General features: G+C 53.4%; 5 protein-coding genes across 5 annotated transcripts; 3 read left to right on the top strand and 2 right to left on the bottom strand.

The window, feature by feature from the left end:
• Positions 1 to 3,104: 3,104 nt before the first annotated feature.
• CGGC5_v005355 (uncharacterized protein) lies at positions 3,105 to 3,453 on the bottom strand (the record flags this gene model as incomplete). Its single annotated transcript, XM_066151440.1, has 2 exons — positions 3,105 to 3,175; positions 3,303 to 3,453. 2 exons carry the CDS (start codon positions 3,451 to 3,453, stop codon positions 3,105 to 3,107), a joined length of 222 nt encoding a protein of 73 aa, XP_066009105.1.
• A 2,320-nt stretch (positions 3,454 to 5,773) lies between these two features.
• Positions 5,774 to 6,517, top strand: fkr-3 (FK506-binding protein 1B; the record flags this gene model as incomplete). Its single annotated transcript, XM_032026876.1, has 5 exons — positions 5,774 to 5,898; positions 6,049 to 6,113; positions 6,228 to 6,309; positions 6,374 to 6,415; positions 6,490 to 6,517. 5 exons carry the CDS (start codon positions 5,774 to 5,776, stop codon positions 6,515 to 6,517), a joined length of 342 nt encoding a protein of 113 aa, XP_031876714.1.
• A 1,541-nt stretch (positions 6,518 to 8,058) lies between these two features.
• UBA1 (Ubiquitin-activating enzyme E1 1) lies at positions 8,059 to 11,430 on the top strand (the record flags this gene model as incomplete). Its single annotated transcript, XM_032026875.1, has 4 exons — positions 8,059 to 8,064; positions 8,215 to 8,591; positions 8,644 to 10,633; positions 10,687 to 11,430. The coding sequence occupies 4 exons, from the start codon at positions 8,059 to 8,061 to the stop codon at positions 11,428 to 11,430; spliced, it is 3,117 nt and encodes a 1,038-aa protein (XP_031876715.1).
• Positions 11,431 to 12,313: 883 nt separating this feature from the next.
• Positions 12,314 to 13,755, top strand: gto2-1 (Glutathione S-transferase omega-like 2; the record flags this gene model as incomplete). The annotated part of the gene is made up of 7 exons (XM_032026874.1): positions 12,314 to 12,316; positions 12,405 to 12,563; positions 12,633 to 12,720; positions 12,779 to 13,002; positions 13,057 to 13,325; positions 13,429 to 13,453; positions 13,504 to 13,755. The coding sequence occupies 7 exons, from the start codon at positions 12,314 to 12,316 to the stop codon at positions 13,753 to 13,755; spliced, it is 1,020 nt and encodes a 339-aa protein (XP_031876716.1).
• Positions 13,756 to 14,354: 599 nt separating this feature from the next.
• CHS8-0 (Chitin synthase 8) lies at positions 14,355 to 19,836 on the bottom strand (the record flags this gene model as incomplete). Its single annotated transcript, XM_032026873.1, has 3 exons — positions 14,355 to 14,386; positions 14,442 to 19,696; positions 19,757 to 19,836. The coding sequence occupies 3 exons, from the start codon at positions 19,834 to 19,836 to the stop codon at positions 14,355 to 14,357; spliced, it is 5,367 nt and encodes a 1,788-aa protein (XP_031876735.1).
• Positions 19,837 to 25,888: the final 6,052 nt, after the last annotated feature.

Genomic DNA, 25,888 nt, shown 5'->3' with positions numbered 1-25,888 from the left:
TCGCTGCGCAGTCCAGCTCAGGTACCGGCGTCCCCATGTGCGTCCGGCGCTGGCGGAGGCGACTGTGCCGTTGCTAAACAGGGCTACCGTTGACGCAAAATTGCTCTTGTCCCTCTCCCGTGCCCTGCATCCCTGTCCATGGTTCGCCTTTCCCTTGTCACTTTGTGGATGGCACAGAACCCATATCCAATAGGAGGAGGCGCCGCTCGCGTTAGCCTGTCTCGAATGTCCCATCGATGGACCGTGGGCTTGAGCCTTTAATCACATCGGCACTGGACCAACACAGCCAAACATCAAGATTCTGCCCGCTCACTCATAGTAAAGCAACCGCAATGAATAACCCTCTCCCACCGTTCCTCTTTCTCTCCTTGCTTACCTACCCACAGTGCCATGTTCACACACTGTTGTGCCGAGTGTACATAGCACGAGACGCAGGCCATCGAGTCTTTGAGTCGAGTCGCCAGCGACGTGCTTGCTTTTCCAGTGCAATGCCGGCAAGCCGGTTCTTGTCAATCTCTCTGCAACTCGGCAAGCGGGGTTTACCATTGTTGATCAGCGAGCAGACAGGGGCACACAGAGAGGCACAGATGACGTTTGGGGGGCCAGACGGTCTCGCTAGGAGATGGATCCCCAAAAGACTGTTCTCGCCCGTTCCGATCAGCGGCCGAGGGCCACCCTGCGGATTGGACTCGACTTGTTGCGCGTCTCCCCCACGTGGTCATGACCGATGCCAGCGCAAAAGCATCGCCAAAGCTTTGCCAGTTGCAGTTGCTGCTTGCAACCAGTTGATGTGGTCGCCACGCGCGACTCAGGTTAATTGCTGAGTCACTTATCAACCCCCCAAACACACACAACTAAACTCACTATTAGTGCAACGCATGCTCAGGCAGTTGCACGCTTGGAGCCCTTCTCTCTATGTCCGCAGACCAAGTTGGTTGCACACACATCTCTCAGCTTCAGCTTCAGCTTCCGCTTCACTTCTACCACAGACAAGCCTAGGAATGTGTCGGCTCAAAACCATTCGTTCGTTGCTCTGCGTCTTTTGGAATCCCCTGAAGCTAATGTGCGCTGTGATTCTGCCTTCGGACGATCCCTTCGGAAACTCTTCGCTTGGGAGGACCCTCCTCCAAAACTCTGTTTGCTACAAGGACAAGACGTTCGTGGCACGGTTTCATCATCATTCGAATCTTTCTGGTGAGTCTGTCGAACTTGAGTTCAATTAGGCCTGGAAGCACTGGCTGAAGGCTTTCCTGAGACGAGAGGTCTCGTATTCCTCCCCCTCGTCGTCGCAGGTCCAGGAGACTCTTCGTGGCCCCAGCACTGCGCTCCGGGGTCTGGGTGTGAAGTCCTCAGTGAACGGAATGCGGGACGGTGCAACAGAAGCTCAAAACACGACATGTCGAGGCTGTGCAGTCCTCTCGCCGGCAGGAACGGCGCCTCCACGCCTTGCGGCTTTCCAGCCGTCTCTCTACATCCCGATACTCTCATTACCGTCCCCATTCCTCGCAACTTACTGCCCAGCCCGTCTCGCCGTGGGTCGCGTTACATCCCCAACTTCGAACCCATCGTGTCATCAGAGTGCCAAACTCAGCCCGCCGTCCCCTTGAGTTGCATGTCTTCCGCGTTGGAGAAGCCATCAATAGAGCTTCGCAATCGGTAGCCAGGACATGTCTCGGTCTAGACCTCAGTCGATCACCTCCATGTCGACTATTGGCAATTGCCCGATGGGTGTCCTGGCGGCTGTCCAGCGGCTGCCGGTCCGGTCCCGAACCCTGTTGACTTGGGTTTCCAATGCAGACAATGGCCATTGTGTCACCACCACAGCATGACTTTCCCCCCTTGGGCTGCGGCCTCGCGCGTGCCACCATCGATAGTGAGGCTCCCGGCTTGAGATCAAATGGGGCCAAGACACATGCTATCGTTGAGACCAGAGCATAGCTCCAGGTACGGCGCGGGCGTGGCTTGATCTAGTGTCACCCCTAAGGCTTCGCGCCTTCAAGTGACGAACTCCCATTTCTGGCGCTGCCACTGAAATGTGAGGTATGGCACGGCGATCAGATCGATTCATCATCGTCGTCTCGTCTCATCCCTAACCCTCGTCCAGCGCTCGTTCTCTCCCACAAAAGCCTCCAATCCCTCTCCTCCCTCCCCTCCCTCTCCTCCCTCTCTGTCTCTTTCTTCTTACTCTAGCGCGTTGGCATTGACGCGCTTACCGTGAGCCACGTTGCGCGGCTACGGAGTAGGCTCTGGACTCGCACCTGAGAATGTGGGCACGTCCTGAATCCCTGAAACAATATCGGATGGATTAGATCAGTGGGTGAGTGACAGCTGAATCTGACCTTGGACCCATCCGAGCATTTCTTCAGCTCGTTTCAAATCGTTCCAGGGGCTACTTGTCAGGCACTCTCCCCGCCTTCCAGAGTGCAAAAGCTAGCTGTTTACCTGTCGATCATCCTACTAGCTACCAGTCGCATCATATTAAACCAGCGACTTCCGTTCCAAGCACACCACCCACGGTATGTCTGCGTGATTTTGATCACCGGCGTGTTGGGCAGTGTCTCTGCTTTGACGAACGGGACGCACATACAGCTAAGACTTCCAAACCTCTTTCCGGATTCTAGCCATTGTAACACACTGGTATGATCCTTTTTGCGACGAAGCAAGTTCAGAGTAGCACGAATGTTCCAGCCACGCTGCCGGTTCCCTTGACGTCTCGTCCGTTCTTGCACGTGCCCAACCACCAAACGCTGCAAGGCCTACTTGTGGCTTGTGCTGATCCAGATGTCAATGTTTGGGATATCAGCGGATGAACTCTGGTCAGTCCCGGTCGCCTCATCAACGCGTTTGGCACAACCACCCCACGCTTCGCAGACATAGAGCTTGGCCCTGTCCTGCGTTTCAGCAACAGGCCGAGAGACGTCATAGGAATGCAATGCTGCCACCCGCCAGCGATGGTTCAGGTGACGCCGGACCATCCCGTGGCACTGGGTGCTCCAGCCATTAATTTGTTCGTCCAAGTGCAACTTTGCCCGGTTCACTCTGTGACGATGGATTTGCTTTTCCGGCGCTTCAGTGGCTTTCTAGGACTTGGGCATTCCCGTTCATCAACAGGCCATCCCCGGTATCACGTTGCCTGGAGTGTTTGCACGGTCTGACCCGAGCCGCAGTCCCGATCCTGTAAACTGGGCATGTTAGAAATTGATCGCACAAGTGTCCGTGAAGCGCCAGAAAAGCAACATCATCCATCCCATATACTCCCTGGAACATTTTCGTGTTGCTACTAAGTCTGTGACGTCTCCTACCTGCACGCTTGTGATGCCAATCGATTTCTGTTACAGTAAGAACTCGAGTCTGCACCAGGGCCTCGGGGCCCACCCCATCGACGAGCGGTCGGCTGTATACCTCGGGCTTGTCTGGGTTCTCAACACCACCGGAACCGAATGCATGGTGCATTCAGATGATTTACACCGATGATTCTAATGGCCTCGTCTGTCAGCGCGGCTTCATTATCTCACCTTCGACGGACAAGCAACTCTCAACCCTGTCTAGTTGTTCCGCATTCTCTCGAGAGCCCTGCGTTTACCCTTACACACATGAATCGGCCATCGGCCATACATGTCTTCAGCCAGCTCTGTTCATGATGTTCGAGGGGACCGGGCTACTTGGTTCGGGGGAGAGGGGGCTGCTGGCAAAGAGTCGCGTTTAAGAGTCGACTATGTGTTGGACCTGGTAAGTGCACACTACCAAGATTTACGACGAGGATTTACTGACATTTAAATTATGAGTCCCATTGGATATTTCTCATAGCCAGGCGCCTTTGATGCCCCGCTCCGATCCGTCGTTGATGGCGGCCTGATGCGGAAAACACGCAAGCATTGCGCAGATCGAGATGGGTTTCGATTTGTTGATACCCTGTCGAGACCGCAGCTGTCTTGTCTTTGGCCACAGCATTTCGCCAATGAGGGGCCTGGGCCGTATTGCAAAGAACCCCTATACAGAACACGTTACCGGGTCCGATGCTGTGGCGCAAGGTCGACATATACGTGTTTGACGACAATGACTGGCTATGACTATGGATATACAGCTGCCAGATCCCGCAGGACGACCTACCAATTGCTCCATGAACACCCGCCGACGTGGAGACATGAGGGTCTATCATATTCTGACGACAATTGACGAGGACGGCGCATTCGCAAGCCTGACCGGAATTGTATTGGGCTTGCCGCGAAGATGCATATGCGGGCGAGGTTCTGAGCAATCACATCATATGTCAAATGCTCCACGAAGTCTTCATGACGAGCTTCGCGCCTGTTGTATCTGCGAGACGGCACATCCTGGCTCGCAGAGAGCCCACAGTTTGGTTTCTTTTTCTGCGTTTGGTTTTCGGACTTGGCCATTTACATCGGCAGAGATTGGACGGGGCTGTCAAAGGCGGTGGAGATGTGCGCGTTGTCATGTTCTCAAGCTGGGTTGACGGGATTTCTATCACATTTTTTGTTGGCAGGGCTGCAGTCAGTGGCTGGTGGACAAGGCTTTGCTGGTCGGGCGCCATTGGTTCAACGGTGGGACATGGGCGAATAGGGCCGCGCCCGAGGCGAACCAAGTTGGCACAGCTAAACGATGGAGGATTTCGAGGTATCACTGACTGGCGGGATGCTGAACAGTTGAGGTTGGCGTTCATAATACGTGGTGTTCAGACTGATCGAAAGAAGACCAAGACTACCTTTCTGTCCGATCGTACGTACCTCGTCAGTCAGAGACACAGGCCGAGCAGGCGTTGTCGTCGTTGTGGTCGAATGGGCAGGCTACCTAGCGCGAAGGGGATGGAGGGGCATCAAGCACGGGGAACTGGAAACTGGGGCATACCCCTCGTTCCATTCAAGGGACTGCCGAGCGGCCGACGTAACGTTCGCCGCTTGTTAGCCCTGCGTGTCCCACGAAATGCGTGCCCGTCAGGGCCTCAGATGAGTACGGGTGAGTGGTCAACGAGATCGAGATAGCGGCAGTGATTCCTCAGACCGCATGTACTGGTTGAGGATGTGAATCAAGTTCGGGTCAGGCAGAGAGGGGTTGAAACAGCCCAAGCTGGGTGATTGTACATGATGTGTGTTTGGGCGGTGAGTGATCAGATAATCTGGCTAGTGCGGCTGATTGGAGGAAATAGAGGCAAACAGGCTGCGGGAGGTGCCAGAAGTGCCAGGTCACGTAAATGCAAGCAACGAGAGAGAAAGTATAGATATAGTACCATGACTAGGATAAGGTACGTGGAGTAATAATGTAAGGCGCTTGACTTCAAGTTCCTTGCTGTCGCGACGTTGGAACCGTGGTCTCTGGCCGTGGAGAGAGCCAGTCGTACCAGTGTACCGGGGTACTTTAGCCTCCAACGCGCGCAAGCGCAACTCATCAAGCAACTGCGAAGTCGTCGCGACTGCGGCATCACCTCAGCCATCATTGCCATGCGCATATCACCCATGCGCATACTATACCATATCGATCCGACTCCCCCATTGAATTCCCACAAAGTATTTAAAGTGCAAGGTCGCGTCCGCCGGGCTGAACTGTCGCATCCGTAGTGCCGCCGCCCCTTGCCCTTGACCTTGGACCTTGACCCGAAGAATACAAATTACCCCTCCATACCCCACTTCCACTGTTCGGGACCTAGGTATCTAAGCTTGCCTGCGTTGCTTCAGCTTTCTTCTCTTCCTTTCCCACTCTCATCTCACCTCCACACTACGCAACAACTTCCACACACGAATTGCCAACTTCAGCAACCATGGGCGTTACCAAGACTACTCATCAGGAGGGATCCGGTGCCATTCCCAAGCCCGGCCAGACCGTCACCATTGAGTACACTGGCTACTTGAAGGACACCACACAGCCCGACAACAAGGGCAAGAAGTAAGGACGCCGGACTCTGCCACTGCTGCTCTCTTCTCCTCTGCTCTGCTCTGCTCTGCTGCCCTCCTTCGCCCGTCCACTGCGTGGCACCCCCCCGCCATCCTCGGAAGCACTTGCTCAACACCGCTGCTGACAACGTCTCCCTTACAGGTTCGACTCTTCTGTCGGCCGCGGCGATTTCATCACCCGCATTGGTGTCGGCCAGGTCATTAAGGGTATGTTCCGACCACGCCTGCCACGATCACTACCCCCTTACTTCACCGCAGCAATCTGCAGATGATATCCCGCTAGTTTTCGTCTGCGTGACCGCTAATACACATACGCTGCAGGTTGGGATGAGGGCGTCACCACCATGAAGGTTGGCGAGAAGGCCACCCTTGACATTACCAGCGACTATGCTTATGGCGAGCGGTAAGCATCTTCTTCAGCCGCTGTGCCGTTGCGGCACATGACAGACACTGACTTTCGGTTCTAGCGGCTTCACCGGTCACATTCCCCCTCGCGCCGATCTCATCTTGTATGTATCACCTACCTTGGCATTGGATCCAACCCTTTCCGGCATTGTCATCAAGCTAACAAGCTTTACTACAGTGACGTTGAGCTGAAGCACGTCGAATGATTGTAAGCACCTTGCTTCGCGAGGGCTATAGACTATAGAGAAACTGGCGATGTTATACGTACGGATCGTTTGCTCTGGGCGCGAACACATGGAAACTGCGTCATCCAATTGAGGCCCCGTCGTGCAGTTGGGCGATGCTGCTCAGCCAGCCACTCAGACACGCGCTAGATTGAATACAATCCAAAAGAAATTCCTAAAATGACCCTCGGTGTCCTCGTACTGTCAAGCACGCCAAGCTGATCAGTAGCTGCGTAAACGCCGGATCTTGTGCACGGAGATTGGGTTCACTTCGCACAGCAGCGACGACGGGTGTCACGCATCTGCTCAATTATCTACAACCATTGTCGTGATCCAGTCTCGCCAAAAGTTGCCAACGGATGACAACCCTACCATGGTGATATCCAGGGTTGTTGATATCTAGATCACCGCGTTCACAGCATCAACGTTGTCGATGGTCGGTGATGAATTATTCATGATGGCATGTCACTAAATCACCTAACATTGATGCCGACAGTGGCCTGTTATGATCTCCGAGGTGCGCATCAGAGCAGCCGACTTTCATTCATGCTAGACTGTAGAGGTGCTAGATTGTTGGAGGATCATGTCAATGTCAGGCGAGCTTAAAGGCCAGTGGCACTGGACTTCGCCCCGCGATGGAACTCGGTAGATCATCGGAGAAGCTGGCTCAGCACAGCAGAAGCACAGTGCCGGAAAAGAGTTTTGACCCCTCCACTATGTTCAGCCAGACACGTTACTTTGTTTCCTTGTACAGCATGTTCTACTGACTTCGCAATAACCCATGAGGTCAATCCGATTGCAGTCATCCACCAGCCTTGCCCGGGCGTAGATAGCTTGAAGGCACCCTAGGTACTTAGTAATGATGTCAGGAGCGGGAGACGCTTCTGCTCCTGTTAGAAATCGCCTACCCGTGGACCTAATTGTGCCCACAAGCGGTGGAGCTCCAGCGCCATACACTGTGTGGCAGTGTGTGCGTAGTACGTGAGAGAAGCTCCCCCAGCCAAGGTAGATTTGTGAGGTAGCCCGGCACCTTTCTAGCGTCAGGCAGTTGCTTACCTTATCCGTAAGGTAGCGACCGGGCTCTATGGAAGGTAGCTAGGTGCCTCTCACCTCCCTCAACCCCCACTGAATCACCCAGTTACCCCCCTGCCCCTCGTCAACACCACCCCTCTCCACCCGCAGGTTCCTCGACCACCTTCACATCACTTCAACAAGGCTACTTTTCTGCCATCTGCGTCTCCATCTCGGAATCTCTACGAGTTTGCCTGGTGCACATTTCCAATTTCCACGCAGCGCACTTCCCTTTTCACGAACCCAATACCAACGGACCCCGTGGCCGAACGAGACGATACCTTCAAACACACATACGGGACACTTCGCTTCATCGTTTGGCGGGGTTGAGCTGATCGTCCCACCGCCGTGTTTCCCTCCACGTCATAACAGCACCTCGAGAGAAACAGCTCGCCAAGCTGGGGAAGCGCAAACTTTCCAACGGCGGGACACCGAATTCCCAGAAAAAAGCCATGGCTGTACGTTTTACCCCCTCGACTACGGTTGTGGCCGAAGCGAATGCTTCGCCAGAACGATCTTCTAACCCCGCAGCGCCGCTGCAGCTCGCGGCGTGGCCGGCCTCTTCACGTCGCGTCGTATCAGTCTGCTAATAATATCACCATGCATAGGACAAAAAGTTAACGGAGGTCGACCTGGTGACCCGTATGCAGGTTGACGACTCCGTCGTAGGGCTGACCGAGATCGACGAATCCCTCTACAGTCGCCAGCTCTATGTTCTAGGCCACGAGGCCATGAAGCGCATGGGCGCCTCGAATGTTCTGATTGCCGGTCTCAAGGGATTAGGTGTCGAGATTGCCAAGAACATTGCTCTTGCCGGAGTCAAGAGTCTCACACTCTACGACCCTGGCTTGGTCTCCCTTGCCGATTTGTCCTCACAATTCTTCCTCCACCCGGAAGATGTTGGAAAGCCCAGGGATGAGGTTACGGCTCCTCGAGTCGCCGAGTTGAACGCATACACACCGATCAAGGTCCACCAGTCGTCCAAGTAAGTTCAGAAAATGAAATGCCGAAGAAGACCTAGCTGACGAACGACGTAGCTTGGGCGAGAACCTCTCCCAATTCGACAAGTACCAAGTTGTCGTCTTAACTAGCCTTCCTCTGAAACTGCAGACTCTTATTGGCGATTACTGCCACTCTAAAGGCATTTACGTCGTTGCCGCCGACACGTTCGGTCTATTTGGCTCCATATTCTGTGACTTTGGCGAGAACTTTACCGTCATCGACCAGACTGGTGAAAGCCCCTTGAGCGGAATAGTCGCCGGCATTGACGAGGAGGGACTCGTCTCTGCTCTTGACGAGACCCGTCATGGACTTGAGGATGGGGACTATGTCACATTTTCTGAGATTGAGGGTATGGAAGGCTTGAATGGATGCGAGCCTCGCAAGATCACTGTTAAGGGCCCGTACACATTCTCGATCGGCGATGTTTCCGGTCTTGGCCAGTACAAGCGCGGAGGTCTCTACCAGCAGGTCAAGATGCCCAAGTCTATCAACTTCAAGAGCATCACCGCTGCGATTAAGGAGCCTGAATTTGTCATGTCTGACTTTGCCAAATTCGATCGCCCCCAGCAGTTGCATCTTGGTTTCCAGGCTCTCCACGCGTTTGTGGAGAGCCAGGGCCGCTTCCCCAACCCCTTGGACGATGGAGATGCCACGGTAATCCTCCGCTCCGCAGAGGAGTTCGCCAAGGCCGAAGGCCTCGAGGTTGAGTTCGACGAAAAGCTGATCAAGGAGCTGAGTTATCAAGCTCTTGGCGATCTCAACCCCATGGCAGCTCTGTTTGGTGGAATTACTGCGCAGGAGATTCTCAAGGCCGTTTCCGGCAAGTTCCAGCCCATCAAGCAGTGGATGTACTTCGACTCGCTCGAGTCTCTTCCGACTAGTACTGCACGTACTGCGGAGCTCTGCAAGCCGTTGGGCACTCGATACGACGGACAGATTGTGGTTTTCGGTCGCGAGTACCAAGAGAAGATCGCCAACTTACGCCAGTTCCTTGTGGGTGCGGGTGCCATCGGATGCGAGATGCTCAAGAACTGGGCCATGATTGGCCTGGGTACCGGCCCCAAGGGCAAGATCACGGTTACTGACATGGATTCCATCGAGAAGAGCAACCTCAACCGTCAGTTCCTATTCCGCGCCAAGGATGTCGGCAATATGAAGAGCGATTGTGCGGCAGCAGCCGTTCAGGCCATGAACCCTGACCTTAACGGCCACATCGTCTGCCTGAAGGATCGCGTAAGTCCTGAGACTGAGGAGACCTTCAACGAACAGTTCTGGAACGACCTCGATGGTGTCACAAATGCACTTGACAACGTAGAGGCGAGAACATACGTTGACAGACGTTGCGTGTTCTTCCGCAAGCCTCTCCTTGAAAGCGGCACCCTCGGAACCAAGGGTAATACTCAGGTTGTGCTCCCACATCTCACTGAGTCCTACTCCTCCTCTCAAGATCCTCCCGAGAAGGAATTCCCCATGTGCACCGTGAAAAGCTTCCCCAACAAGATCGAACACACCATTGCCTGGGCAAAGGACCATATGTTCGAGAATCTCTTCATCACGTCTCCTTCGACTGTCAACCTCTATCTGACGCAGCCCAATTACATCGAGGCCACATTGAAACAAGGCGGCAGTGCTAAGTTGACTCTGGAGACGCTCCGCGACTACCTGACTACCGATCGCCCGCGTACATTCGAAGACTGTATCGCATGGGCACGGATTTTGTTCGAGAAGGAGTTCAACAACAAGATCCAACAACTTCTGCACAACTTTCCCAAGGACTCGACAACCTCCAGTGGCACTCCCTTCTGGTCTGGTCCCAAGCGGGCCCCTGATCCGCTCAAGTTCGATGCCAAGAACCCTACTCACTTTGCGTTTGTTGTGGCTGCTGCCAATCTGCATGCATTCAACTACAACATCAAATCCCCTGGCACTGACAAGGACATTTATCTGCGTGAGCTTGAAAATGTGATTGTGCCTGACTTCTCGCCTGCGGAAGGCGTCAAGATCCAGGCCAATGATAGCGACCCTGTGAGTACCTCGAACGAAAGACTCATCTGTTGGTCATTTCTAATACTTGATAGGACCCGAACGCCGAGGGCGGAGAGGGCAGCTCTTTCGACGACAACAATGAGTTACAGAAGATCATTGCCAGCCTGCCATCTCCTAATGATCTGGCCGGCTTCCAACTCCAACCTGTAGACTTTGAGAAGGACGACGATTCCAACCATCACATCGACTTCATCACGGCTTGCAGCAACCTGCGCGCTGCCAACTACAAGATTGAGCAGGCTGACCGTCACAAGACGAAGTTCATTGCTGGAAAGATCATTCCTGCTATTGCGACAACCACAGCTCTCGTCACAGGTCTGGTCATCTTGGAGCTGTACAAGGTCATCGGTGGCAAGCAGGATCTAGAGCAGTACAAGAACGGCTTCATCAACTTGGCATTGCCATTCTTCGGGTTCAGCGAGCCGATTGCAAGCCCGAAGGTGGAGTTCAAGGGCCCGAACGGTATCGTCAAGCTAGACAAGATCTGGGATCGCTTCGAAGTGGCAGATATCACGCTGAAGGAGCTTCTCGAGCACTTCGAGAAGCAAGGTCTCAGCATTTCTATGCTCAGTTCAGGCGTCAGCTTGCTGTATGCCAGCTTCTTCCCTCCTGCCAAGTTGAAGGACCGCCAGAACCTGAAATTGAGCCAGCTGGTGGAAACTGTCTCTAAGAAGCCTATTCCCTCTCACCAGAAGGAGGTCATCTTTGAGATGGTGGCAGAAGATGTTGACGGCGAGGATGTTGAGGTTCCGTACATCAAGATGAAGATGGCCTAAGGGTCTACATTGGAGGGTTTGATACGTCTTGACTGAGGTATGTCGTCAGGGAGGAGCCCTAGACGAACAGACAGATCAGGATGTTGAGCATTCAAGATAGGATTCAGAAGAAGAAAAGGATGTATCACAGAGTCAAGTAGGCAACTAGGAACAACAACTTATGTCGCATCTTGACATTCATGGAATGGTATGATGGCGAGAAAACTGGTGCCAGGATAACCGATCCGCATCAAAGGACGATACCCCCAAGTACGTACCCGAATGAATAAGCCCAAGCGTGTACGAGTAAGGTGCAGTGGCCATTTGTAAGCGCTCTGCTTCAGTAGCGTAGAGGGTGGGACAGTATCTGTTGGGTCCTGATTACGTCACCATTAGCAATGCTTAGAGCTGTTGCGCAACTGTTACCTATCTCACGGAAGCCATTTCGCGGACGTTTGCAGAGGGACGTTGTGGATGGCGACTCTAGGCATGTAAGGGGAGAAGACCGTAGATGACATGGGTCATGCATGCCTTTGTAATAATCACCAAAGATACCTTGCGCCCAAGTTGAGTGGCTCGCATGGGCTAGTCGTCCTCGCTTCGTCAATGCGAACAAACGTACGACCACGCAACTACATCGTCCCTTTCTAGACCATACCGTATAAAATCATCATTCCGCCCCCGCACCCTGGCGGCGGGTCCTTGCTGCCGGCCAACATCATCATCATCGCCCATGAACGTGAGGATTCTGAATCGTCTCTCCTATTTCGGCAAACAAAGCCTATGCCACCGTCAACAGTTTCGGTCTTTGACGTCAGCCGTGCCATCGCCTCGACACCTCTCGCCTTCAGATTCGTCAACTTTCGTCCAGCATAAAGACGCTTTTCGCAGCCAACAGCTCAGAATGGTACGTAAGGCCGCGACTGGAACAAGATGACCAGAACCCAGCGGGCAGGTTCTAGATCAGGCACAGGACTGACACGAAAACGCTGCAGGCCAGCAAGATCACCGAGTGGGTTAAGTCCGGCGACAAGTCCGGCGAGTTCAAGCGTCAGCAAAGCTCGTTCCGTGACTCGATCTCCCGGGAGAAAGGCGTCAAGTTTCAAGCTGAGAAGGGCCGCTATCATCTCTATGTCAGCTATGCTTGTCCTTGGGTGAGTTTTACCAACACTCCAGGGCCCTGTTTTCTGGTGGCTGTGCGACAAGTAGCTCACATCCCGCAGGCCTGCCGTACCTTGATCACCCGCCAGCTCAAGGGTCTAGAGGACATCATCAGCTACTCCGTTGTCCACTGGCACCTAGGAGAAAAAGGTGGGTTTGGTGATACGCACAAAATCTCAGTGTGGTAGCTGGGCTGATTGCCCAACAGGATGGCGCTTCGTCACCAAGGGCGAGCAAGAGAGCGTCCCCGGTGACAATGTCGTCCCAGACCCCATCCAGGGCCACGAGAATTTCACGCACCTCCGCGACGTTTACTTCGAGTCAGAGCCCAATTATGAGGGCCGCTTCACTGTCCCGGTGCTGTATGACAAGAAGCTCAAGACCATCGTGAGCAACGAAAGCAGCGAGATCATCCGCATGCTCTACACCGAGGTGACCTAATTTTGGAACCTAGGAAAGATTTTGTGTAGCTGACCTTGGCCATAGTTTGATGACCTCGTGGACGAAAAGTACCGTCGAGTCGACCTCTACCCTGAGACTCTCCGCACCCAGATTGACGAGACAAATGAGTGGACGTACGACAAGATCAACAACGGCGTCTACAAGTCTGGTTTCGCCACGACGCAGGAGGCGTATGAACGCAACGTCGTCGCTCTTTTCAAGGCTCTCGACAAAGCCGAGGCGCACCTCAAGTCGACATATAGCGAGGGCCCATTTTACTTTGGAAAGGTTACCACTGAAGCGGATATCAGACTGTGAGTCTCAGGCGATCCCCTGCTTCTATTTTTACTGTTACTACTGTTTTTCCTTCTTCAGTTGGGCATCAAGGCCAAGCTTACTCTGTCTTTCCCCGCGCAGCTTTGTCACCATTATTCGATTCGATGTGAGTTCAGCTGCATCTTCTTGACCACAAAGTTACTAACAGCTGCACAGCCCGTCTACGTGCAACATTTCAAGACGAACATACGCGATATCCGTTCTGGATACCCTTTCCTTCACAGGTGGATGCGTAATCTCTACTGGAATGTCCAAGCCTTCCGCGACACGACCCAGTTCGAGCATATCAAGTGGCACTACACCAAGAGCCACACTCATATCAACCCTTTCTCCATCACTCCAGTCGGTCCTTTGCCTGATGTTCTCCCCCTCGACGAGGAGGTTCCGGCAGTCAGCACAAAACTGTAAGGATCCATCGCGAAAGCATGCACGGCCAGAAAGAAAGGCAACACCTATGTCCCGCTCGATGTTTAATGCTGTTGGATATTTTCTGGGTGGAGTGTTTTCTGTATGCTACATTTGTCGTCAGGTTAATTATGGGGTCATCCTGAATCTGCATGTATCGCACGCACAGTCTGCTTGATGACGACGTCAAGTAATCACGTATCATTACTTATCCGGTGTGGTAGAAGACCACCATTGCATGTACTACCGACAATATCCACAAGCAGCCGAATGATTATTGGCATTTTCATGGCTGCACGTGGATGCATTTTATGCAAGAACAAGTATTGCCCAAATTATGAAACTAAAATCATTCGCTCCTAACCACCTTTATTCGAGGTCTTAATCGGCAACTCATCTGACAACTTCATCCAGTATTATGCTAGAATCCTCTATATATAACAATGTGCAATATAATAAACACTTTCCCGGTGCATGCAATTCCTCCCAGCTGATAACAAATAGCAAATGTCCGTAAGCGTGAGAGGTGTTCTCTTTTTTGGTGTCCCCGTAGCCAAATGTGATGCATTAAATTAGATATAAATCACCAACGACGCTGCGTTTTACAACTGGCCTGATAATAGCGCCTCCGTAGCTGCAGATGACGTCAGTAAGAGAAAGATGTGAAAAGTGGCCAGAGGAAGACTAACCGCTGTTGATGTACTGTCGTTTGGCATCCAGAGGAACGCCAAAGCGACGCTCCAGCTCCTGTTTGATACCCTTCTTCGTCACCGTCATCAGATCGGCCGTCCTTAGAATCTCGCGGATCTCGGCCAACAACGCGTCATCGCTGGGCAGGCCGACCATATCTTCGGGGGAGAAAAATTGCGAACCGCCGAATTGGCTGTTGCGGTTACCGCCCATCTCGGACGCTGCAAAGGACATGCGCGACATGTTACGCTGATCGTAACCCATAGGGGCCCTTGGAGGCGCATAGCCGGCAGCAATGGAGCCAGGGCGGCTGTGGTAACCGTACTCAGAAACAGGAACCTGTCCCTTAGTGGCGTAGCTGTAGCCAGAGGCCTCGGAGCGAGCATCCTCGCGGACGGTCTGCGCATCCCAGAGCTCGGCCTGATATTCTTCCCACTTCTTCTTGGGAATGACAGAGGGGTCGAATTTGCCCTCGTCGGAAATAACAATGTTCTTTCCCTTTTCACCAGCGATGACACGAGTGTTACCCCAGTTGAAGTCGTCCATATGCCAGAAGGAGTAGAGAGGCAGGGCAAAACTGAAGACGGGAATGGCAAGGATATACAGAATCATCCAACCGATCATCTCCCACTTGCGGCGGACAATAAAGATGATAGCTTGCAAACCGTAGATTGCTCCAAGCATGATGAAGGCCGTGACTGGCACCACGGTAGGGTTTTGGACAACCATCACGATAAGATAAATGATGTACGCGACGACCACAGGCTGGACAACAGTACTCAGCAAGTCGACGAACACAATGAAACGCATGGAGAAACAGCAGAATCCACACAGCTGAGCCATGGGAATGAGTTCCATCAGGTTGTGCACCGTCGAGTTGATCCACCGACGTCTCTGGGAGAGAAACACAGCCCAAGAGTCAGGGGCGATAGTCCAAGCATGGGCCCGGTTGGTGTACTTGGTCTTGTACTTGTTGTGGTACTTGAGCAGCAACGTTGTGAGGTAACGGTCCTCACCAAGATGAAGCAGGTTCTTCATGTGCAAAGTATCGACGCGAATGGTAGAGTAATCTTGGACGATTTCGCGACTGACGAACAGAGGCTTGCCGGTCTCGGCAGCGCGGATGCGGTACATCGAGAAACAACCAGGCAAGCAAGTGACGCTGCCGAACAGACTCTCGAAAGCCTTGGTGAGGTTGTGAGAGATCCAGTATTCGTATACTTGAATCATGGTGATAAAGGATGCCTTGGCGTTGGTTAGTGCCGTCTCACCACAGACGGCAATAAGACGGGTGTCGTTAAGGAAGGCAGAAACCATGCGTGTGGCCGAGTCGGGAGCGACGACTGTGTCCGCATCGATTTGGAACATGAATTCGTAGAAGGTTGGGTTGACGCCAATAATGTTGCGAATCTGGTGATACATCTCGAGTTCCAAGGGGCTCATCTCCAAATTGTAGTGAACGCGATTTAAGAATCGCATGAGAATCATTTGAGAATCTCGCTTGCCACGGTTTCCTGGACGAGAAACCTCTGACGGCTTGCCAACCTTGACAATTACCAAGAAAGGAACAATGTGGCCTTGGACCTCGTATAGACCGGAGAAGACCTTGCCCATGTTGTGCTGCTTCTGACCTTCGCCGAGAGATTCGAAACTGAGTGGCTCGGGGTCGACCGTCTCAGAGACGCCGAGAATGTCAAGTACGATACGAGGCGTCGGCTTGTCATTACCCTGTCCGATAATCATACCGTCACACACAACAATGAGAAGCTTGCGCTTATCATCGTAATGCATCCTGGCACAAGAGTCAATGGCACGGCGAAGAGACTCCTCATCTTCCGTGTAAGCCGGAATCTGGCACATGACGAACTTGTCGAGATTCTCAGGCATATTCTTGCCGCCGAACTGGAGCGCCGCCAAGAACTTGAAGCCGAGAATAGCGCACAAAATGATGGAGATCGCGAGAACAAGATACTCGGCGAACTTGCAACGGGCCGAGTTACGGGTGTCAACGTCGCCGATGTAGAAGAGGTTGTTGAGGCAGGTCTTCATGCGCTTCTTCATGGCGGCATCGATGTTGAGGTTGTCCCATAGCTTTGTGATATCCGAGCCGGCCTTTTGCTGGAAGAGCGTGGCAACAGTGTTGTCCATGAACTTGGTCTGACCCGTGTCCTCGGGAACGGACTCGCCCGCCGCGGCTTGCATCCTCAAACCGCCGCTAATATATTGCGTCAAATCGTATACACGGCTGTCCAGGATAGCAACAATTTGCTGCTTGTTGGCCAGAGTCTTGACGTACTCAGGAGAGTAGCCTACATTGCCCTTCTTGTAGTTGGCCTTGAGGAATGTCATCTGTTCGTAGTACCAATCCGGGCGGCTGTCGTTGGTCCAAGAACGGAAATCATGGAACTTGAAGTTCTGGTCAACGGTGGCGAGCGTGGGGGAGCCAGTGGTGTTGGTGTTCTTGTAATCCAGTGACACGTGTTCGTCGACGGAACCGTCCTTGCCCTGGCACAAGGCGCTGACTTGAATAGGGAAGAGGGAGCTGATGTCCTGGCCAGCATAGTTCTTCAACTGTTTGACAGTAACATACGGCGGGTAGTGACGAGGAGCAAAAGAACCAAGATCAAAGACGACGCCGCGAATCGAAACATAGGCAGAATTGTCGTCCTGTCCGTCGTTGGAAGACAGTTCTTCAGCGCTGTACACGTGTTGCGTGGGACAGATGAGCTTGGGAAAGACCACGATGAAAAAAGCAGCAAACAGGCAGAAGAGCCAGATCAGCATATTGATGGCCAGCTTCTCTCTCCAAGCAACACGGATATCCTTGCGGGGCATTTTGCCCATCTTGCGGATGAGAATGTCGGGAACAAACCAGGTCATAAGATAGACGGTAAAGACCCAGCGCTTGCGACTGGCACTGTCCTTGAATTCCTCGACTTCTTCGAGGCTCTTCTCATTTCCACGTTCGGCCATCTGCTCACGGGTGTCTAGGTTCTTGAACATGTCACCGCCTCCGAAGGCAGAAACGCCAGCTTCGGAGCGAGCGTCGGAGCCGTCCTGACCGCCAAAGTATCCGCTCTTGCCCTTCTCGCCGTACCCCATGGGCGTGTTGCCGGCAGAGAGCAGACGCTCCTTGGAGGCAGCAAAAGGGGTGTCCTGAGGCGTGAGACCGTCGCCGTTGTCGGATGGTAGAGCGTATCTTCCAGAAGCAGAAGCGTTTTCGGACAACTGCGCAATCTCCATCCAGCATCTCTCGCTGAGAAAGACGCCGGTGGATCCAATTCTGACCTCGTTGCTCGGCCAATGCCTATCTTCAACGACAAGCTCAACACGTTCCTTCTCAGAACCAACGAGAATGGTGTCGGAGTCGGCCAAGCCCAAGAATTCGCCGAATGGGAGGAAGAGACTGAAATCAGCCGAACGCAGACGCTGGCTGATCTCGGCGATTCCAAACGTTTGCACCTGGGTGCGAACGCACTTGCTGTCGAATTGGTTGGCGATGCGCCTGTCATTGGGCTTCAAGCAGAACACAAAGTAGGAGTTGGTGCTGGGATCAGCCACTGCCTTGGTAACGTTCTCCAAGGATGCAAGGAATTGACCGGATGCCCCCTGCTCCGACGCCTGAAGCCTGGAGCCTCCGGCTTGGGAGTTGCCATCGCTCAACTTGTCCAGTTCTTCTTGAGCTTCCTCTTGCTGCTGCTGTTGATATCGTTGAATGCGAGCCTGGTTGCGAGCGGTCCTAGTAGTCTTTCGCGACATAACACTGGGTGCTCTTGTTGGCTTGGAGCTGATGGTAGCCTGCATCACAGTCGACCTCTCCTTGGGGTGAGTAACTGTGCGTAGAGCCTCTTGACCAAACAAACGAGCAACAAACTCGCTCTTGGTGGAATTGATCATGTTGAGCAAATCGCCAGAAATCACCTCGCCGTTCTCCTCAATGATGCCCTTCACGGGGTAATCAACTTCACCTGCAAAGTGTTTGACGGTGAAAAGAGCTGCCGTGTTCTCGGTAAGGAAGTTGCTGCCTGGGAGTCTCGCAGTTGTGGAGCCAGGGGTAATGGCGGGATTCTTGCCTTCGAAACGCTTGCGCAGACTCTCGAGGAACTGGTGATCGGTGCGGTTCCTCCGGGTCTGGTCATCCAAAATGCTGAGCAAGCCGTTCCCAGGCTTGAGTAGGCCCCTGACGGCATCGGAGTTATCGAAATAGCTGGTAGCTGCAACGCTTACCTCCTCATTCTCAAGCATGTCTGCCTTGCGATCGAAGAAGTTTTGTAGCGTCAAGTTGTAGAGAGCTTCGCAAGCAGCGTTGTTGAGAAGTTGGTCAAGAGCTGAATGAGTTGCCGCCTGTTGGGCGAAACCGGGGAAGTCAATGATAGACACAGTGTTCGCGACGCTCTCTTCAGGGGCGCAGATTCTTTGGTTGATAGACTCGACAATGTACGCAACCAAGAGGGAGTAGAGGGTACGCGCCAGCTCGTTGGCGTGGGACCGGGCACCGGTGGGATCCAGCATGACGGTGACGCGCTCCTTGTGAATCATCTTCGTTTTGTATGACAGGGTCGTCTGCAAGTCTTGGGTGCCGACACCCAAGAAAGCAGCAACGATGCTGAGGACATCCTTATTCTTGACAGCCGTCACGGTCTGGCCTCCCTCGTGGGAGAAACCACCGCTGTCGTCGCCGGTGATCTGGGTGTTGGACGTCGTTTCAAACTCTAGCTGGCCAATGTGCAAGATGCCGGCCAAGATCTGGCAAATCTCGGCGATTTCGCTTCTGGGAAACTCCAACTTCTTGAGCGCATTCTTGAAGACCTGGAAGCCCTCAGCATCATTGATGCCGACCTTGAGCTGAGTGGGGTGACCAAGGTATTTCCACCTCTTTTGAACAGCACCAGCCGGGGTCTCGAAGCCAAGATGGGCCTTCTCCGCGGCGCTGGTACCCGCCATAAGGTAGTACAAGATGTGGAAGTTGCGTTCCCCCGTCGGGATGTCTGTAATACGGCTCCGCTCAAGTCTGTGGTCCAGAAGCTTGGCACCGATAAGCACCGGATTGGTTGTTGTGGCCGTGTCATACTGAAGTTCGTAGAAAAGACCCGCCTTGGAGGCTGTTGGAGTCGTCGCAGTTTTGGTTGTGGTGAGGGTATCGAAAACGTAGGCAGCGAGAGATACTTTCGTAGAGAGAGGAGTCGAGGACTTGCCCAGGAACGCGGTCAAGAGGTGGGATCGAAGGGTAGACTTTCCTGAGCCAGATTCACCCCTATTTGCATAGTTAGTACGAAACAGCCAAAAAGATCAAGATGGAGCTACAAATGCGTACAGAAAGACGACGGCCTGGTTCTCTGATCTGTGACCCAATCTGACCCACGCCTGGTCTGCGATATCCTCAGCGCCAGCCATGGCACTCCCTTCCTTGCCTCCATCAGGGCCCTTGGCGGATGAGGTGTAGGTATTGAGGGAAATGAGTGCGTGGGATGACAGTCGAGCGGTCGGCAGCGAGACGTGAAAACGACTGGCCAAATGGGCAGTCAATTGCGTGTCTGACTGTGAATGTGCGGGCAAGGAGGGGAGAGAAGGTTGATTATGGGCGCCCCCGCCGTTTCCACCAAGCGGTGGGAGGTTCATTGCCATGCTGGGCACGATGGCGCCGGCGACAACTTGGTGTGGACGAACTCTGCGAACGCGTTTGTCGATCGGTCAATCGCGGAATAGAGGAGCTGGAGAGGCTGTAGGTATTCCAAGGCGTGTAAGGAGCCGATGTGGAAGTCGAACAAGGGACAAGATAATCCTGAGGGTAAGATCGAACTCGAATTAGGCGTGATAGTTGGTAGGCAAACGAGGAGAAGTCGAAAACTCAAAACGAAGGAGACGTGCCACAACAACAGCACTTGCTATACAAGAAACGAGCGTGCAGGGAGAGGTGAAGAAAGAGAAGAGCGGACTAGTCCACCAAGGCTGAGATGACCGAGTGAGCGAAGCTCGAGGCACGAAACGAACGAAGCGGTTCCTCTCTGTAGCTCTCTTTCTGGGCAATCAATCGTGCGTGCTCTTCTTCGCGCGCGCTGAATCCCACTTTTCCCTCCAAATGCTAAGAGGCAGAGAGGTAGGATGGTGCAACGGGGCGGGTAACAGCAACGAGCGAATGTGGTAACTGGGAAAGGGGATTGTTTTCTTCGGGGCGCAAGTCCTCAGCAGTGGTTCCACACGGCGGACGAGATAGACCTAAAACGCAGTTCTTTCCCATACGAACTGTGTGCCACAAGCACCACACACACATTGGACACGCAGTGGAGACCGGGGACAATTCACGACACCTCCGTCAGCATCAAGGCGTTGCCTGCCCTGCCTGCCTATTATCGCCTCCATCCAGGCTCGGGGACGACGAAATGACAAGTTCTGACCCCTGCTCGTTTTTCTTCTCGACTATTCCCATCCCATTCCTGTATTTCCTGATCTCCGTTTGTAGTGGATCAAGTATGGCGCACTGTGCTTCCAACGTTGACCATATTGACCTCGTTCCAGATGTCCATTTCCACTCTTCATTCTGATGTGTCCGTACTCGTAGCGTAGAGAGTGTAACCTATGCAGTATTCGCCAGTGTTCTCTCAGTGTCTATTACGTAGATATCCCCTCTGGCTTCCTCATCGTCCAGCGGTTCGTTGCGGGGTTCCTTGAGCCTGTTGCCGTCAAGCTACGATGCTTATGGATATGAGTACACTCCAGCCAGCAAGTTGGTACCCGTATACCTACATACGTGCACTCGCACATCGCTAGCGTGGGTTCTATTCCTGTCCGTTCGTACCGAGGGTATCACTGCGCCTCGCGTCGTCTGAACTCCCGAACAAACCAGTAAATAGCAAAGACATGATGAGGTGATACTCTCGCAGGGCGCTTGCCGCATACAAGTCATGTCGCAGTATAGGATAGAATGGCTCCCATGGAGTCGGGACCAAGAGGACCGCTGGCGGTCCGAAGATCATCATGGTAATCAACGCTCCCCGGGTGAAGATTAGATTGATCGAGTGAGGCCTGAAGTTCTCCCGCAGGCCCCCCTTTCCCCCGGGCTCTACAGGCGTGCCTTGGCGGCCTTTGAGGTGAGACTATGACAACATCGAGTGGTATTGAGATCAGGGGTATTCTTACTGTGCAAGCCGCCGGAGGTTTTTTTTTTCCTTCCTTTTTATCTTTCTTTTTTTTTCTTTTTTTTCTTCTTTTTTTTGGCATCATTTCGCCGTTGCAATCAGAGTGCTGCATTTCCGCTGCTCTCGTCTCCTTTGGGGGCCATCACCAGGACACGAAAGGCACAAGATGGCATTGCATACGCCAGTATCGGTAGCACCGAGGCTGTTTGAAGTTGGCTTCACAGGCACATGGGCGACAGCTAGCCGGATTGAAACAAAACGTTGAAGGCCGCAACGATGGACTGAGGTTCAAAAATGCCCTGCCTAAACTTTGTGCACCTATTAGAAGACGGGTTGCTGCGTGGCGTCCCAACTCCCAACAACGGCGTTTTCGCACATGTCTCCGTATCAGGGGCCGCAGAATTCGCCGATGATGGCGAAGAGGATGACGATGATGGCGGTTCAAGGGGTAATAGGAGACTGAATGTTTCCTGGTCCGATAGGACAGCGGCGAGGAATGTGTCTACTCTGGCAACTTGCAGCATCTGGAATGCAGTGTGTAATTGCACGATGTCCCTGTAGCAACATGCGAGGATGATGTTGACGGGAATGTATTGTTCGGTGCGTGCTTGAGAGGAGGCGCTGTTCATCCCATAAACAGCCATCGGACGAGCATCGGAATGACAATAAGCATCAGTGGAGGGCGGTGTTCTGAGTTTGAATGTGAAGGAAGCATAATGCATGGTTGATGTCTGATGAGTTGCAGGCACTGGGCAGTTTGGATGGCAGGCGGTTCGAGCCGCGAAGTCTTTGCTGTTCCCTGGGTGCTCTGGCCTCTGCCACGGTGGGAGAAGACGTGGAGAACCCGGGCTTGAGCCTTGATTGCCTCGAATTATCATCGTCTCAATTAGAGAAGGGAAATGTGGTGCGGACTGTACTACGTAGGTAGGTACCTGCCAACCTGGGGAAGTCACCCAGAACACAGTGCACAGGGAGTCCCTTTCCTCTCCGTCACGGCACGTCCAGCACCTTCGGCAGGATGATACGTACCTTACCCGCGGGTTAGTCGGGAGATCCCATTGCTAGCAGATGGAAAGGACAGGGAAGCAGCCGAGAAAAGATTGCAAGGAAGCCCAGGTGCGGGCCAAAGACTGAGCGGGACGCCGGGCAGGGTAGGCTAAGGTAAAAAGAAGGGGGAAAAAAAAAGGGACCTGTAAAATAATGATGTAGGGTAAACAAGAGACAGAGAGACGGAGCAAGAGACGGAGCAAGAGACGGAGCAAGAGACGGAGCAAGAGACGGGGCAAGTACTCGCTTGAAGAAAATTGGGAAAAAAGGGGGCCGTGGGGTTCCATCTACTGGGTCTGGAAAGAGCCGGTGTTGAATGGTCCCATCGGCCGCTAACCCGCTGGATAGTCCAAAAAAAGCACTGAGCTGCATCAAGTCTCGTCCATCTATCCGTACCTACCTACCTACCTTACAGTACGACGCGAGGGAATGACCGACCTCAAGGTAAGGTAAGGTACCTCAGCTTACCTCACATTACACCCTCTGCGAATACAAAACTAAGGCAACTAGAGCTTTAGTGTCATTCGCATGCATCAGGTTCAGACTACGTACGTACTTGGGTACGCAACAAAAAGGAAGAGGAAGAAAAAAAACCGTCAGGCCAATACTCAGTGCACAGCCTCATCGCGTTCCAGCCCGATTGCTCACCAACCAACCATCTCCGCAGCCAAGCCAACTCCGGCCATGCATCCTATGCCGTCAGTTATGAGCACCAATCGGCGGGAAAAAGAGGGACGCCCCATGCACCGAGAGGGGGTCGGAAAAAGAACAACTACGTACTACTACTACTACAACTACTACTCCTACTACTACTACAACAACAACAATAACAACAACAACACACATGTTGGTTCAGTGACATCGTATAATGCTACCAACACCAGGGAAGAAGCGGGCTGTTGTCTCTTCAGCTGGGACCATTCAGCCAACCAGCCGTGGCCAGCCCAGCCAGCCCAGCCACCATCTCGCATTCACGACGGTGGCAGTTACAAAAACACAGAGCTTGTTGATGCATCCTTAGCATCCAACCCAAAGGTGTGGAGACACGTATGAGCTTCCTTCTTCCTGCCCGAACCACGAGATCAGCTGAACTGTTGCAGTGCGTGAGTACGAACGTAATTACACGGACGCCCTGCACCCACTGTTCATCCATCGCCTGTCCGATGATTCATGCCGCCGTTTGGAATATGGAATCGCCTCAGGACTCAGCAGGACCCTTCTTAGAAGCACTGGTTGAGGCCGCGGTCATTGCGTACGCAGTTGCATGGCAGAGTCGCACACTGAGGAAGCCGCCGTCGGCACCAAGAACATGCTGCAGATACGCAGCTCGCATTTAGTGTAATGCATTTTCCGCCGTTCGATCGGCTGGGTGGGCCGACTTCTCGCCCTCTCCACTGCCTCCCCGGGCGTGTCCCGGGGCTCCAGGCTCGTATTTGTTCCAAGAAAAGGACTGCCCGCGGCCGGATCTGCAGCAGTCCCAGTCAAGCCACTGTACTAGTGGCCACGGCGGCAAATTCGCGACGAACGACTGTGGACTCGCGGAGACGGGCGAGTGGCGGCTGGGCGTACTAAGTAATGCTTGCTCGTGTTTTCTACTATGTACGGATATTTGTTATGGAACAATGTCGTCTTCGACTGAGAATCTGGTTTTGAGCGTGTTGCATGTTGCATCCCCCCTGTTCCGCTGTGGCAGTTGTGCCCTGGTCTGTCATGCGTGTTGCATTGCCTTGGCACATCGGACCAGCACGATGATGGCCAACTCCTGGCGCTTGCGAGCTACCGGTGGCAAAGCACACACGATGGATGTTCGGTTGTGGAAGAACCGCCGCCGTCGCCGTTGTCGTGGAGGGGGTCGTTTGGCAACCTCGTGCAGTTAGTTCCTTGTATTCGCCTTTTTTTTGACTGAAAGCCATTGCGGGCCATCAGCCCCAGCTATGGATGCACCAGGTAAAACTTGCTTCTGCAATGGATGACTGATTCCAAGCACTCCCAGAGTTGTCATCGTACGGATGCCTGCCCTATGACTTCCTGGGGTAAGGTGTCTGCGGACATCTGGAATTCATGTGAATGCATCAAGTGGCTGAGGTTGAAGACGTCGCGTACCTACGCAGTAAGCAGCAGGCAAACGCAGGTTACCTTAGGTAAGGTAAGTCGGGGTTTCTTTACAGTGCGAGCCCGCGGGCCGACCTGTGGGATTGACTACTCCATTCTGCGCAGCAGTGCAAGGGACCTGAGCCCCATGCTGATTTTAGGGAGTGCCCTTGGCGACGTTGCCGGGGTCTCCTTTCTTTCGTCCAAGATTTGGCCGGGGGTCTCTGGAGTGACACTTTGCGTCTTGGGCGTGTTCCGCCCGCCTCATCCCAGGGGCCAAGGCAAGGAAGGCGACGAAATCAAAGGAAGGGAAGGGGGTGGGATCAGAAGGGGAGGGGGGGGTTTAAAAAGAAATCTCAACAGGCACGCGTGCTGTATTTTGATGTGCTCTCCGAGCTGAGTGGCAGGCCCATGGTGTGGTGAACCGTCAGATCGGGCTTCCCTAAGGTAAGCTGCAGAACAATACGATATCGCATGAGAGCACCCTCGGGAGTTCTCAGCCTCTATTTGGGACACGCTCGTACTGTTCCTCTTGCTGCGTTGCGGCAGACCATCCCCGAACTTTCAGTGTTCACTCATTCGGCTCCTATTACCTATCCATCTGTACAAGACCCATGTTCCGTCACTCCCTAAACTTCCTGGTCTGCAGCCTGGCTGCTTCTACTAGGTACCTACCTAGGTAGCCGTGTCCTATGCTTTGCCTGCTCCTCCGCCTGCGTCTGTACCTCTGCCTTACCTACCTACCTAGGTACCTGAGGGAAAACCTGCAAAATCGAGGTACCTGCTTCACCTGCCGCCCCCTCCCTCCCCTTTCGCCTGTCACCCTCTTCCATCACCCTCATCTTCAGTTGTCGAAGCCTTGGACAGGGAACTTGGCTTTTCTTCCTCCTACCTCTTTTCCCCCTCGACAGACGCCTCACTCGCTTTGGTGGTCTGATTGTCCCATCGTTCGCTGAGTTTTCGGATTTCTCTCCTGCTTTCGATTTACTGTCGACTTCTTCGTTTGCTTGCCGGAAGGCAAGAAGAGAAAGGGAGAAATCGGCTTCGCGCCCACCTTCGAAGCACAACTTTACGCGTTGCTCAGCGACAAATCGCATAGCACTCCGCCTCAATCCGTCTTACCACCCGTCTATCTTACTCCTCGTAATAGCACAACCACAGAATAACTCGCT

Source organism: Colletotrichum fructicola (genome assembly GCF_000319635.2).
Source record: "Colletotrichum fructicola Nara gc5 chromosome Unknown KSG_Nara_v1_contig03, whole genome shotgun sequence".
Classification (NCBI taxonomy): Eukaryota; Fungi; Ascomycota; class Sordariomycetes; order Glomerellales; family Glomerellaceae; genus Colletotrichum; species Colletotrichum fructicola.
Note: the sequence above shows the minus strand (reverse complement) of the source record. Positions and strands in the feature narration are given on the sequence as shown.